The sequence below is a fragment of the Lepidochelys kempii genome, chromosome 7 (assembly GCF_965140285.1).
Source record: "Lepidochelys kempii isolate rLepKem1 chromosome 7, rLepKem1.hap1, whole genome shotgun sequence".
NCBI lineage: Eukaryota > Metazoa > Chordata > Testudines > Cheloniidae > Lepidochelys > Lepidochelys kempii.
This window is the reverse complement of record NC_136386.1, coordinates 85,675,348-85,691,442: the sequence shown is the minus strand read 5'-3', so window position 1 is coordinate 85,691,442 and position 16,095 is coordinate 85,675,348. Positions and strand designations below refer to the sequence as shown.

The 16,095-nt window shown below is 47.1% G+C and overlaps 1 protein-coding gene across 4 annotated transcripts in view; it reads right to left on the bottom strand.

Moving 5' to 3' along the window:
* The window catches only part of MCU (mitochondrial calcium uniporter), a 149,774-nt gene extending 141,772 nt beyond the window's left edge, over positions 1-8,002 (bottom strand). The window contains exons 1-2 of one of the 4 annotated variants that reach the window (XM_073353628.2): positions 7,797-7,855; positions 2,234-6,148 (exon numbers count right to left, since the gene is read on the bottom strand). In XM_073353628.2, coding sequence (XP_073209729.1) covers positions 2,449-3,717 — 1,269 coding nt within the window. In that variant the 5' untranslated portion in view covers positions 3,718-6,148; positions 7,797-7,855 and the 3' untranslated portion in view covers positions 2,234-2,448. Of the gene's footprint in view, positions 1-2,233; positions 6,149-7,796 lie in introns of those variants that run through there. The other 3 variants (XM_073353633.2, XM_073353629.2, XM_073353630.2) reach the window with 3 other exon arrangements.
* Between the last annotated feature and the right edge of the window lie 8,093 nt (positions 8,003-16,095).

Genomic DNA, 16,095 nt, shown 5'->3' with positions numbered 1-16,095 from the left:
CAGGGGGGGAAAATCCACTACAAACACTGAGCAAGCCAAAAGTGTTCAGGCAAAGTCCTCCCTTTGGAGGACAGGGTTCTGAAAGTTTGGTTTTTATTCTATGTCCTCTAGGTTCTCTGGGCCTGCTCCTAACTCCAGCAGTAGTCTGGCAGCTGGATGTCACAATGAGACACTGTGGAGTATCAGTCTGTTGGGATCCTAGAGGTGGGCAGGCAGAGCCCACCCACTACTAAAGGACCTCTCCCAGCCTAAGGAGAGGATCCACAAGGTCCGGGATCTCAGTTAAGTACGCGGGACAACTAAAGATGTAACAGGGACAGGAGTGAGGTTACAGGGCTAAATGAAGGGAACTGGATGGGGACACAGAGAACCCCAGACAGAGCCCACTGTTCCTTGAAGGCATCAAGGGAGCCAGCAGATGCCACCCAGAGGAACTCTGCCCGGATGCGTGAAACCAGAAAGGAGCGGAAGTAGGCCGCACAGTCACAGAGCACCTCCTCGTCTACCATCCTCTTCCTGGTGGTGTAAATCGCTTCTTTGGCTAGTGCCAGGAGGAGGCTGATGAGGAGGTCTCACATCTTAGTAGGGCCACAGATAGGGTGTGCAAGATGAACAAGTGTGGGGAGAAGTGCAGCCAGAACCAGAACAGGAGGTTCTGGAGAAGCCGGAATAGGAGCTGCAACCTGGTGCACTCCAGGTACACGTGCGCCAGGGTCTCCCTCACACTGCAGATGGGGCAGGTGTCCTGGATGGGGCTGAACCACGCCAAGAACACGCCCGTGCTCACGGCCCCGTGAAGGAGCTGCCAACTGATATCTCCAGCGGGCCTCAGGACCAGGGTGGAGTATGGGCTGGCCCTCCGGAGTGCCTCACCCTCCAGAAGCGGTAGGAGGTCCTGTCACTTTGTATCGGGGTGGGACGCAAGGGTGAGGACGTGAAAGGTGTGGAGCACAAGCATGTACAGATGTTTCCTGGCATGGTCTGAAAGCAAGCTGGTTATAACTCGTGCAGCTGGCTCACAGTGAAGGGGTTGGGTGGCCAGGTGGGTCCCTGGGGCAGGGGCCTGATGAAAAGGTCCAGAGGGCCTGGGGTGCAGGGGGCACCCTCTCGCAGGACTTGGTCGAGGTAGCCCAGGCAGTAAAGCGGCCTTCACCTCCTGAACCATGCGCCGGGGAGTATGAGGGCCAGAGAGCCCCATGCGCTGAGCAAGCATCAGGGGATCCAGCCAGTCTCCGCAGTCATAGTCCAGGAAGTCTCCAACTCTGGTGACTTCTGCCAGGACCAGCCTCTGTCGCACTAAGCGAGACTCCGCCACCGGCGCACAGAGTTGTGGAGTATCAGAGAGAGCAGATGGAACCCAGACAGGTTTTTAAACTTGTTTGTGGGTTGAATGCTACTCTTAGTCTGGTTAGTAGGAATATTCAGCACATAGATTTCAGTCACCATTGCAATAGTTTCACCTTTAAAACTTAGCAGGAAATACAATTTCAACAAACTGCCTTTCTGGAGCCAGAGTAACAAATAGAGATTTAATAGTTAAACAACAAATAAATGGTAATGCCACACAAGTAGCTTCAGCTTACCGAATTTGGGCTTAATTAAGATGCTGTAAGATCTTGTATTTACCAGAGAAATGCATCAACTACTAGAGCTATCTCAACTTTTAGAATCAAGTGAGCAGGAATCTATTCATTAAATACAATCCAGTCTCTCCCTGCTCTGATGAATCATGCCCCAAATCAAAGTTCATGAGAGGAGCTGGTCTTACAAACACGTACCATACAAAGCTAGGGAAAAGCTGCGATACTTTGAAAACATATTATAAATTTTAAGTGACATACAAAAAAATTAAGAATTAATGCTACATAAGGTGTAGCAATTCAGAATTGGACATTCTTACAAACAGAAGTCATGCATTAATTACAACTTTCCACTAAAGCAGCAAATCCACAGGTATCATTATAGACAGATTTATAACCGAACTGTGATAAGATAAGGAGTACTTGTGGCACCTTAGGACTAACCAATTTATTTGAGCATGAGCTTTCGTGAGTTACAGCTCACTTCATCGGATGCATACTGTGGAAACTGCAGCAGACATTATATACACACAGAGATCATGAAACAATACCTCCTCCCACCCCACTGTCCTGCTGGTAATAGCTTATCTAAAGTGATCATCAAGCTGGGCCATTTCCAGCACAAATCCAGGCTCTCTCACCCCCACCCCCATACACACACAAACTCACTCTCCTGCTGGCAATAGCTCATCCAAACTGACCACTCTCCAAGTTTAAATCCAAGTTAAACCAGAACTTCGAGGGGGGGGGGTAGGAAAAAACAAGGGGAAATAGGCTACCTTGCATAATGACTTAGCCACTCCCAGTCTCTATTTAAGCCTAAATTAATAGTATCCAATTTGCAAATGAATTCCAATTCAGTAGTTTCTCACTGGAGTCTGGATTTAAAGTTTTTTTGTTCTAAGACAGCGACCTTCATGTCTGTAATTGCGTGACCAGAGAGATTGAAGTGTTCTCTGACTGGTTTATGAATGTTATAATTCTTGACATCTGATTTGTGTCCATTTATTCTTTTACGTAGAGACTGTCCAGTTTGACAAATGTAAATGGCAGAGGGGCATTGCTGGCACATGATGGCATATATCACATTGGTGGATGTGCAGGTGAACGAGCCTCTGATAGTGTGGCTGATGTTATTAGGCCCTGTGATGGTGTCCCCTGAATAGATATGTGGGCACAGTTGGCAACGAGCTTTGTTGCAAGGATAAGTTCCTGGGTTAGTGGTTCTGTTGGGTGGTATGTGGTTGTTGGTGAGTATTTGCTTCAGGTTGCGGGGCTGTCTGTAGGCAAGGACTTGCCTGTCTCCCAAGATTTGAGAGAGTGTTGGGTCATCCTTTAGGATAGGTTGTAGATCCTTAATAATGCGTTGGAGGGGTTTTAGTTGGGGGCTGAAGATGACGGCTAGTGGCGTTCTGTTATTTTCTTTGTTAGGCCTGTCCTGTAGTAGATGACTTCTGGGAACTCTTCTGGCTCTATCAATCTGTTTCTTCACTTCCGCAGGTGGGTATTGTAGTTGTAAGAAAGCTTGACAGAGATCTTGTAGGTGTTTGTCTCTGTCTGAGGGGTTGGAGCAAATGCGGTTGTATCGCAGAGCTTGGCTGTAGACGATGGATCGTGTGGTGTGGTCAGGGTGAAAGCTGGAGGCATGTAGGTAGGAACAGCGGTCAGTAGGTTTCCGGTATAGGGTGGTGTTTATGTGACCATTGTTTATTAGCACTGTAGTGTCCAGGAAGTGGATCTCTTGTGTGGACTGGACCAGGCTGAGGTTGATGGTGGAATGGAAGTTGTTGAAATCATGGTGGAATTCCTCAAGGGCTTCTTTTCCATGGGTCCAGATGATGAAGATGTCATCAATATAGCGCAAGTAGAGTAGGGGCTTTAGGGGATGAGAGCTGAGGAAGCGTTGATCTAGATCAGCCATAAAAATGTTACCACACTGTGGGGCCATGCGCGTACCCATAGCAGTGCCGCTGATCTGAAGGTATACATTGTCCCCAAATGTAAAATAGGTATGAGTAAGGACAAAGTCACAAAGTTCAGCCACCAGGTTAGCCGTGACATTATCGGGGATAGTGTTCTTGACGGCTTGTAGTCCATCTTTGTGTGGAATGTTGGTGTAGAGGGCTTCTACATCCATAGTGGCCAGGATGGTGTTATCAGGAAGATCACTGATGGATTGTTGTTTCCTCAGGAAGTCAGTGGTGTCTCGAAGGTAGCTGGGAGTGCTGGTAGCGTAGGGCCTGAAGAGGGAGTCTACATAGCCAGACAATCCTGCTGTCAGGGTGCCAATGCCTGAGATGATGGGGCGCCCAGGATTTCCAGGTTTATGGATCTTGGGTAGTAGATAGAATATCCCAGGTCAGGGTTCCAGGGGTGTGTCTGTGCGGATTTGATCTTGTGCTTTTTCAGGGAGTTTCTTGAGCAAATGCTGTAGTTGCTTTTGGTAACTCTCAGTGGGATCATAGGGTTTTGTGCTGGAAATGGCCCACCTTGATTATCATGCACGTTGTAGGGAGAGTGGTCACTTTGGATGGGCTATTACCAGCAGGAGATTGAGTTTGTGTGGGGTGGGGGTGGAGGGTGAGGAAACCTGGATTTGTGCTGGAAATGGCCCAGCTTGATGATCACTTTAGATAAGCTATTACCAGCAGGACAGTGGGGTGGGAGGAGGTATTGTTTCATGATCTCTGTGTGTATATAAAGTCTGCTGCAGTTTCCACGGTATGCATCCGATGAAGTGAGCTGTAACTCACGAAAGCTCATGCTCAAATAAATTGGTTAGTCTCTAAGGTGCCACAAGTACTCCTTTTCTTTTTGCGAATACAGACTAACATGGCTGTTACTCTGAAACCTGTGATAAGGTAAGAGCTGTAAGAAGATTTCATGGTTGAGTATTCTGTACACACAGTCTGAACTGAGGAATACCACAGTATTTTCAGCAATTCTTTCTTACTCATTTGTGTAGAAATAGTCCTTGAAAACTTGCTAAGTGAAACTTCCTTCCATACCAGTTTACTTTTTAGCTCTCACACATTGGTTTATTACATATTGTACACAAAGGTGTGCTGTTAGTAATTTTTTCTTCAAGTGAAGACAAATAGTTAATAGGCTTTTCCAAACAGACATAAGCAAAATTTGTATTTTACAAAAATCTTTACCAAGTCTCTAAGTGAAGTACACTAATTTGCTTCAGAGTAACAGCCGTGTTAGTCTGTATTCGCAAAAAGAAAAGGAGTACTTGTGGCACCTTAGAGACTAACCAATTTATTAGAGCATAAGCTTTCGTGAGCTACAGCTCACTTCCTTATAGCACTAATGTACCCATTTTTCTGCCCCATGCCCAAGGTCAGCAAAGAGAAAAACTCCATTTGGCATTTGTATTTTATCACACACTCTCCCTTCTACCCCCAAAAAGCTCATCTATTTGTGAATTACATGTCCTTAACTGATGACCCAACTAGCATACTGTGAGGATCCAACTCACATACTAATATGTACTTGAGCAACAGAATAGAAGTCAGAATTGTTGCCGGGAGTCATCCGAGCTACAGACCAATAGAGAGTGCCACCTACTGTATACACAGGACAATTGCCGAGAGAGGTCTAATTTAATCTTGAAAGGAAAATAAGGAAACAAAAAATTGCTCTGTCTGTAGATGTTCTCCCCTCATTGTGTTTATGATTTTATCCCGACATTAGTATGTTTGTGTGTTATTCAATATATATCTTTTAAAACCAGGAAGAAGTTATACAAAAAATCTAAAAATTAAACTAAACCTCTCCCACTTCCTATGGCTACTAACATTTAGATACTTTAATACTTCAACGCAGACATCACCAGATTCATGCCAATTAAAAGCTATTTCATATTCCAAGGCCAGTTTGAGAAGGCTGATCCAGAAACTGATTGCTAACAGAGTATAATCAAGTATCTCGCTAGATTAGGATGCCCCAAAGACTTTTTCCTTCTCCTTCAGCTTGATTACAGATCTAAAAAATACTCCTTGTATACATGTGATACTAAGCTTTCCTTAAAGAGCTATTTTGTAGTTCTACCATTTGTTTAAATATATTGTAAACTTTCTAAACCCAGTGTAAACTAGTATCATTCTGAACTCTAGCAACGAAGAAAATAAGGCATTAATTTTTTAAAATCCTATACATCATTTGACAAGCAACTTGTCTGCCATCTGTCTTATCACAATACTTACTATCCTGTCACTTGACAATTGTACAAAGATTTCCTATTCAGATATCTGTATGCAGATTATTTGCCATTTATTAATTTATAAGTCTGCAGGTGGAGGGAAAGGGAAGTTTGACAGGGTTTGCTTAACGATGATGGCAGAGAAGCAGTGTAAATCGTAGCACTGAAAAGCAGGAGGGATCATGTTCCAAATTTTCCATCTGTAACTTGTACATGTTCGATCCCATCTTAAAGTTACACTTTTTCAGCTAGAAGATACAAGAGCCTCTTTTTTATTATACTTCTACTTTGGCTCTTACTTCCTTTGTTTCTTATCTGTACACCGTTACATTTGAATTTAGCCTTCATTTTTGATAGTGATCTGTAGAGGAAGATACAAATGCAGACTCTCTACAATCAAGGCACTTTTAATTCAAACTTCACATAAATTAACCATCACTATAGCAGATATGCAGTAAGATAATGCTAAGAATGTTGAACAGTTGCTTTAATGAGCTGTAAGAGCACACTAGTGGCCTTGTACACCCTTCCACCTTCATACCTTGCATATGTTTTATTAATTTTATTTACATAGGTTGGTTTTCTAGTCCCCAAAGAGTTGATAAACAGGGGTTTATCGAGAGACTCTAGAGAACCACTTAGAAAATTTTAAAAACAAGTTTGTGAGTATTAATAAATGAAAGGATTTTGTTGGGATGTTTAAAAATGGATCACAGTTTATATAACATTAGAAAACAAAACAAAGAGTTCAGCACAACTATGGAAAAGCTCACATCAATATTAATGATACATAAAAAAAATTCAGCAACACAACTGACACTCTTTTACCTTTACAATGTGCATGATAATCAAGGTGGGCCATTTCCTTTAGAAAGTCAATGCTGTCCATTCTATAGTTTAATCCCTTCAACTCTGTGTTTTTTGTTGTCATATGCAGAATGATATCAACTTTGACACTGCTGCATGACTCATCGTAGCCTTGATTATTCCCTCATGCACAACCTACACACTACCTTCCTCATTCCTATCCCCAAGGATCATTTTTCTGCCATGTGTTTAGCAGATTAAGCATTACAGGCAAGTACATATTTAAGAGGAAGTGTTAATTAAACTAACCAGCCTGTATGATCTTGCTTTCAGTATACAACTTTACTCTGAGGGAGGGAGGGAGGGAGACCAGCTTCTTACAACTATGTTACATCATTGGCTAGGGGCCAACACATATGGCTGTGGACAATCCCGAAGGAAGACACTCTGCTGACCGCCAAGAAGGAAGCCCCAATGCCGCTCCTCAGCACTTCTAAAGGCAATTAGAACAAAAGCAGGCCTGTTTCACTTTATGGTTGCCCCCCTCTCTCTTGCTAGCTCCCGGGATCTCTCCACCGTTAATACCATTATCAGCCCTAACCAGAAGGAGCTCGCCTCATCACGAGGGGTCCCCCCGGCGCCTCCCGAACCTTTCCCCTCCGCCAGGCAATACGAGCCCAGCAATCAAGATCCACCCGGGAACCCGCGGACAGGAGAGGAGGTGACATGGACAGTGCAGGGCTTCTCCCCAGTCACTGCAGCAGCACCTCCTCGCTCAGCCCCGGCAGCCCTGCACCCCAGCCGCGCTCACCCATCAGACACACGCCTAAGGCACCCGGGGCCCTCCTCGGGATCCCGCCGGGGAAGCCCGAGCGGGGCTCCCCGCGGGGCTGGGCACAGGGCAGAGCCCCCGGGAAGTGCCTGGGTGTCTACGGGAGCGTCCCGCCCCGCCCGCCGAGGGACCCGAGCTCCCCTGCCTGCCGCGCCGGCTCCGCGAGACGCTGAACGTGGCCGGGCTGCTCCCCCGGAGCCCGCCGCCGGTGCGGAGCAGCTGCTGCCGCACAGCGAGAAAGCGACTGCGGCGGCCCACGGGGGCTGTTGCGGTCCCGCGGCTCCCGCCTTCCCAGTGTCCTGCCCGCACATCCCCCAGCCCCGCTGCGGCACCTGAAGGGCACAGCCCCGCCGCCGCCTGCCGCGCTCACCGTCCTGTGCTGCTGTCGGTGCCTGCCCAGCCCGGGGAAGCAGCCGGCGGCTGTCAGCGCCCCGCCGCCGCCCCGCGAAAAGCGGAGCAGCAGCGATCTCCCCACGGCAGCCGCCATCTCTCAAGTGGAAGCAGCCCGGCCGGCCCCCGCCCCACTCAGGCAGGCTGCGCCGCGGGGCTGCCAGGAGTCGGGGCGGGCGTGCAACCACCAGCCAATCCGCGGGCTCCGCCCCCGAGCTGGGGCGGGGCTAAGGTTCGTCGCGCTCGCTCCTGCGAGTAAACTGATGTAAGGCGGGACTCTAGGGTGTCAATCAGCGGGGACGGTTAGTAAGTGGTGGCCGCGAGGCCGGAAACAGCGCGGGGAGTTCAAGCGAGAGGGGGAGGGGCACGGCTCGGGACAGGGGCTAGGGCGGTGACACAACTCAGGTCGGACTCGTAAGGCAGCGGGCAGGGTGGATAGCGGCACAGCCTGGGTAGGCCAGAAAAATTGGTCCGTAATTAGGGTTGCCAATTGTGGTTGGATATATTCCTGGAGAGTTCATCACATGCCATAATCTTTAACTCCTAGAGACTCCAGGCTAATCCTGGAGGGTTGGCACCCTATCTGTAATAGACCAGAAAGGGACCCTGGGATACCTGGAGTCCTTGTGGCACTTTAGAGACTAACAAATTTGTTTGGGCACAAGCTTTGCTGGGCTAGAACCCACTTCATCAGAGGCATGGAGTGGAAATTACAGGAGAAGGTATAAATACATGAAAGGATGGGAGTTGCCTTACCAAGTGTGAGGTCAGTCTAAGGAGACAATTTACTTAACAGCACAATACCAAGGGAGGAAAAATAACAGTTGAAGTGGTAATGAGAGTGGCCCATTTCAGATAGTTGACAAGAAGGTGTGAATAACAGTAGAGGGAAATTCGTATTGGGGAATTTAGGTTGTGTAATGACCCATCCACTCCCAGTCTTTATTCAGGCCTAATCTGATGGTGGCCAGTTTACAAATTAATTCCAGTTCTGCAGTTTCACGTTGGAGTCTGTTTTTGAAGTTTTGAACCTCTCCACCACATCATCAAGGATCTACAACCTATCCTGAAGGACAATCTCTCACTCTCACAGACCTTGCTTACAGACAGCCCCCCAACCTGAAGCAAATACACACCACACAACAAAAACACCAACCCAGGAACCAAACCCTGCAACAAACCCCAGTGCCAACTCTGCCCACCCGCCTATGGAACACCATCATAGGACCTAACCACATCAGCCACACCATCAGGGGCTCGTTCACCTGCACATCTACCAGTGTGATATATGCCATCATGTGCCAGCAACGCCCCTCTGCCATGTACATTGACCAAACCAGGCAGTCTCTATGCAAAAGAATAAATGGACACAAATCTGACATCAGGAATCATAACATTCAAAAACCAGTAGGAGACCACTTCACTCTCTCTGGTCACTCAATAACAGACCTAAAAATGGCAATTCTTCAACCAAATAAATTTGTTAGTCTGTAAGGTGCCACAAGGACTCCTCGTTGTTTTTGCTGATACAGACTAACACGGCTACCACTCTGAAACCTTGAATACCTGGAAATCTCTTGGACCCCAGCTAGGGTGACCAGTTGTCCAGTTCTTGGCCGGACCACTCAGTCGAAAAGGGATCCTGGCGGTGCCGGTCAGCACCAGGGACATTAAAGGTCAGGTTGTCGGTGCTGTGGAGCCAAGACAGGCTAGTGCCTACCTGTCCTGGCATCGGGCTGTGCCCTGGAAGCAGGCAGCAGGTCTGGCTCCTCAGCGGTAGGGGCTACGGGGCTCCATGAGCTGCTCCTGCCCCAAGCACCAGCTCCGCACTCCCATTGGCCAGTTCCTGGCCAATGGAAGCTGGGGGGGGCAGCGCCTGCAGCGGGTGAGAGCAGCATGTGGAGCCTCGTGCCCACCCACCCCTGCCTACTAGCGTTGGACCGGCTGGCCACTTCCAGGGCAAGCGCACCACAGTGTCAGGACAGGCAGTTAGCCTGCCTGAGCCCCACTGCACTGCTGACCGGGAGCTGCCCAAAGTAAGCCTGTGCCCCAACCCTGAGCCCCTGCCCCAGCCCTGAGGTCCCCCCAATCCAGAGCCCCATCCTGCACCCCAAACCCCTCATCCCTGGACCCACCCCAGAGCCCATATCCCCTCCTGCAACCCAACCCCCAGCTCTGAGTCCCCTGAAACCTGGAGCCCCCTCCTGCACCCCAAAGCCTTTGTCCCTTGGCCTAGCCCAGAGCCTGTCCCCCAGCCCAGAGCCCTCACATCCCCCTGCACCCCAACCCCCTGCCACAGCCCTGAGCCCCCCTCAAACCCAGAGCCCCCGCCTGCATTCCAACCCCTTCATGACCAGCCCCAGCCCAGAGCCCACACCCCCAGCCCAGAGCCCTCACCCCCCTGCACCCCAACCCCTTGCCCAGAGCCCCCTCCCACACCCTGAACTCCTCATCCCCAGCCCTACCCCAGAGCCCTCACCCCCTCCTGCATTCCAACCCCCTGCCTCAAACCGCAGGCCCCGCCCACACTCTGAATCCCTTGGCCCCACTCCCCAGCCTGGAGCCTGCTCCTGCACTCCAAACCTCTGGGATCCCGATATACCTATGTACCCCTGTGCCCTCTGCCAGCTGGCATCAAGAGGTACTTGGGTCAAGAGACTTTGAACTGATTTGCAATCAAATAATGCAAATCCTATCCTCAATATTATTTCTAGGCTCCTTTTCAAGGCCATGGAGTGGGTAAGACTGTTACTAAGCTCTTCTTCTTTCACACACATAGACACACACACACATACACACAGAGATGGGGGAGGACACCACCAGGAGCATCTTCAGCCCAGCTTCCTCCCAGACTTTGGAATGAGAGAGTGCAAGTAGATTCTTCACTCCCACCCCACTTCTCCAATGTCCAAGGGCATTTCTGCTGAGAAGTTCTCCAATCCACATAAGACACCAGAATTAGCCTACTTTGATCATCTTTTTTCTCCACCCACAAGTCGGAGAGAGGTCTCGGGAAGAGGCATTGAAACAATACTCTTTTCAAAGGCCATAGCAGCTTTCTCCTAGTCCTTGTGCCAATTCCTGCAGTGCATTCTGGGATGTTCCTGTGTGGTGCTGGCAGCAGCAAAGAGAGGCAACAGGTGCTGGCTTCTAAGCAAAGGCAGCTGCAGGCATTGCTTGGGGAGGCAAGAGGGCTGCGAGGCCTTTATCTGTGCAAAATATGAAGAGAAATGTCTCTCATTAAACCTACACAACCTTAAAAACTATTTTTAAAAGCAATGGCTGGCTAGGCCAACGGGCTTCCGAGGAGATTTCTAGAAACACATGGAAGGCAGGAGGAGGTGGGTATGGCACAGGATAAAAGGTACTGCAAGGGGGCTAAACAGCAGGGAAAGGGTCCCTCCACCATGGAGGGGTATAGGAGAGAGGGGTACAACACAGGGTGAGAGACTGTATGCCTGGGCAAAGGCTCAACCTGTTCAGGGTAAGGGTAGAGCACAGGGGAGGCTACACAATAAGACGTGTACTTCAACTGCAAGGGGAGGAGGGGGAAGCTACGATACGTAGGTCATTTTCAGGCATGTGTCTGGCAGGCCAGATTTGTCATTACTTTGATATGAAAAGTAATGATGGCCTTCAAATGGTGAAATCACAACAGAGTAGCATCATGTCATGATAACATATGAGGACACCACAACTCAAGCACATGACATGTCAGTGCATCTTCATGATGCCACAATAGGACACAAAGATATTACATCTCAGAGTTGTGAATTCTCAACATAACTTCACTCCACTGCCACATGGAGTGATGATGTGGCAGCTCAGAGTTATAAAGATGCAAGCCCAGCTTATCACACTTGCACTTGATATAATGCAATCATACCTTGAAGCACAAAAGTTCAATGCATAATATCATAGATGAATGTGGTTGTCACAGTGTAGTAGAAATACACCATCACGGGACACATCAAAGCTCAAAATGATGAAATCAGGACATAGCTACATCACAAAGCCATATAATAGCATCACTGCTCAAATGAAGTCAACAATATCACTGTGACATGAGGACATCACATGAATGGATTTAATGATGTAGCTTGAGTGATGAAATTACACTAGCATTGCACCATCAAAGTAGTGAAATCACAATATTATGTCATTACCTGATGGTAGAACCAGATGACAACAGAGATCAATATGATGAATTGGGAATGCAATAAAATTACACAACCATGTGACGTTACAACATCATAGACTGATTAGGCAATAAAGTCACAGGGCAACAGTATAATGGTATAGTCTAACAATATCATAGCTTAATATGATGAGATCATAACACAGCATCATTGTGACAAGTAATATTGTAGCTTAAAGCATGAAGTTATAATGCAACATGTCATTGCAAATAAAAATTAAATCACAACATAACATCAGTGCATTTTGACAGCATATTGCTTTGCTGTGTGAAAATATTGTAACTTCATCTTAGAGTTGCAATGCAACAGCATCAGGGTATGACATGATATCACAACTCAGAGCAATGACATCACAATGTAACATCATTTTGTTGTTAGACAACATGCTGCTACAGAGGCCTACAGCTATTCTTCAGTGATCTTGTGAGCCCTGCAGAATGCAAAACAATTCCATTGAAACGGGAAATTGGAATGTTCCTGCAAAATTTGGGATGGGTCGCAACATCAGGGTTTTGATGGGGGAGGGGAATATATATGTAAATATGTTAATTAAATCTTGCTATGAGTGAAGATTTTGATGTATGTGGGGTTAATATAATGAAATGTGTAAGAAATTCATTGAAAGGTCATTTACTTTGATTATTTTTCTTAGAAGGGACCACCTGTCTATGGGTTATTACAGTAACTCTGATAGTTCCTTTTTTAATTCTGTAAAAGGAATATTCTTGAAAGCAAATAAGAGCATTAATTTTGATTTTGGATGTGGCCCCAGAATTGCTGTATTAAGTGATGGGCGTTCAAAATAATTTTTTTAAATTTGCAAGTAGTTCCCACACATACCAGTATTCTTATGGCTCTGAATAAAATAAAGCGTTTGGCTCAAAAGCAGCTGGGATCATGTATTTTTTGAAGTCCAAAGCACAAGATGATTGGTTTCCTGATGAAAATGTATTAGAGTGTTCGTTCTGCATGGAGGATTTATTGTAAAACTCCGGAACTTCTCTCAGTCTGTTTATGCGAGATGCCAGGAGCTGGATCACAACAACATAAGTGACAGGCAATTTATTGTTATATTTTGAAATCTGCCATGGTGCTGGACAACTCCCTTTCTGATTTCTCCCCACTCCATCCTTACTCCCAGTTTTAATATGCCTTTCACTGTATCTTAATTTTTTCCCATTTAAAGTCACTTTATGTTCACAGAGTGGAGTAAGCTTTTTTTTTGTACACTTTGGCACAGCCATAAGCAGTTGTTAGTCTATGAATGAATATTAAGACTTTCAGCATCCTTACATCCACTTCCTAACCACATGAACACACCAGATTGGGCTTTTGTGAACTGGTACCACCTGGAACAGACTTCCCTCAACAATTAAATTCTGTACTGGGCTTCATATGATACAGAAACATAGAACTAAGCTTCCCTCAACTTGAAGCAGTCAGAATGGTCATTTTTTTAACCAGAACCTCTGATTTTTTTTTACCTCATGGGTAAAAAGTAAATGACAGAGGGATAAAGTATAGCCCCTTGAAGTGAATTACAAGAAAATGGTTAAAGGTGTTAAGGCTGCTGTGATCCTCAAAAAATCACTGGATTTTATAGATTCCAGATATTATTTAGGGCTGTTGTTCAAGACAGACAACTGCTAAAAATAAAGACCAGAGCCAGAACACAATTGGTGAATGACATAAATAAGATTTTGCTTTTACATCCCTCCAGTCTCTGTGCCATCATCTCTCTGAATCGTACTACTTTCGCAGGCTCTCTAGGTCCCAGCAGTCTTTCCAGGTCTGGTTGCTACACTCCTTTTTATGTTTTCTTTTTTCTACCCTTAATCTTTCATCTGGTGCTGCTACTTTCTCTATCCTCTCACCTTTTTGACAACTGCTCTTTTTTTCCAGGCAAGTTCTCTAAACAATCTAATTTATTTTTTACATAATGTGCTTCATACAAAGTATCACAAACTGATTTGCAGAGAGAGATGAATCTCAGTTTCTTCAGAGTTTTTCACTGAATTCTTCTGCAGGGCTGTACTCTATATGAGCAATCCCTACTGCTTTTAGGTCTCCTGGACTCAATTCTCTTTCTCAGTGGGAAAGAAAGGTGGATTCTCCATCATTTGATGTCTTTAAATCAAGGCTGATTGTCTTTCTAAAATAGATGTTATAGCTCAGACTGAAATTATGGGTTTGATGCAGAAATTACAGGGGAAGGTTCTATGGCCTGTGTTATGCAGGATGCCAGATTAGTCCTATTCATAATGGGCTCTTCTCACCTAAAAAAGTGAGGATTTCACATCCAGACTCTACCTCGGTCTCCCAGTTACAGAAGCAGAGGACTTGAAAAACATTGTTTTTGCATGATCTCAGAACATCCACCCCCCAGAACAGTTGGAAATCCCATGCTTAGCCTATTGATGCTCCTCAGTCTTCCTAGCCCAGTCCTCATGCTGGCTGGAACTGCTCCTTTACAAAAATAAAATCATGGCGTCAACAGATACCCTAGAGATAAGTGATTTTGCAGGGTCCAAATTTCAAAGGTGGACATCTAAAAAGTATGTCCATATCCCATACTGAGATTGGTACTTGGATATTTAAATGCCTGATTTTGCAAGTTCTGGATGCCCTATTGTAGCACCCACATCTGGAAATTAGGTTTTAACTCTAATATAAAAAATGAATTTCAACAACTGTTTTTTAAATGTTTTCAATATAACAAAGAGAAAATATTGAAAAATAACATAGGAATTTGCTATCACAGCTGCCTGATGCTATAAATTAGAACAAAAGTAATTCACCTCACACTTGAATGCGCGACAAGCATGAGACTTTTATTATTTTTACTCTAAGAAAAGATCTGATTTATAAATACCAAGGTTGGTGGTTAACATAATTGAATGTATCTTGCAACATTATTTAAAGTCTCCTGTTCATGCGGGAAGCCTGGGAGGGCTGAGAAGCAAGCGGCAGCTTCGCGCTCAGGCCCAGGGAGGCGGAGGCGGAGCGGAGGTGAGCTGGGGAGGGGGGGCGCGAGGAGGGCCGCCTGCACCGCAGCAGGTAACCCGGGGGGAGGGGTGCAGGGGAACGCTCCCCGCCCCAGCTTTCACCTCCGCCTCCCCGGGCCTGAGTGCGCCGCCGCTGCCTGCTTCTCAGCCCTCCCTGGCTTCCCTCACGAACAGCTGATTCGCGGGAAGCCTGTGAGGGGCAGAGAAGCAGGGCGGGGTGGCACGTTCAGGGGAGGAGGCGGAAGCGGAGCGGAGGTGAGCTGGGGCTGGGCACGGGGCGGGGCGGGGAACTGCCAGTGGGGGCTCTGCACCCACCAAATTTTCCCCGTGGGTGCTCCAGCCCCAGAGCACCCACAGAGTTGGTGTCTAAGATGCCACTTTTGATGTGATCAGTGGGGGGAGCAGCTGCTCCCCCTGCTTCCCCCTAGCTACACTACCCCGCCCCTAGGAGCCAGAGGGGACTCCCCACCTCGTCCCCCAGCAGGTCCCTCTGGCTCTTAGGGGTGGGGTGGGCACCCACTACAGTGGCCCATAAGACCCTCCTGCCCGGTTCTGGGGGCAGTCAGGGGACGGGGGAGGAGGGTAGATGGGGCAGGGGTCCCGGGGGGGGGGTGTCAAGGAATGCAAGGGGTTGGATGGGGCAGGAGTCCCAGGGAGCGGGGATGGGCCACAACCCCCTCGTGGGGTGAGGAGGGAACCGGTTGTTAAGATTTTGGCAGCTCATCACTGACTAGCGGGGACTAACTTCTGGTTAGTATCAGTAAAACAGCAGCTCTTACTTAGAGACACCAATACTTAACTCCATAATAATGGAAGTATTAAAGGACCACCGGTCGCCTAGGCCCAAAATGTAGACCCAGTGCTGCTGCCTTCTCGTCCCTGAGATGAATACCCCGCTGTGGCGCCACTGTCCCCTTTGGCATAGAATGGTGCAAATTGAATCATTCTCTGAAAAGCACTTGTTCCTTGAGAAAAGAAAGCAAGGTCAAAGAAATACAATAAGTGATCTTTTGAAGAGGACTTAGCTCGAAGAGAAATGCACAGAATTCAGTACAACAACAGATGGGTAAAATCC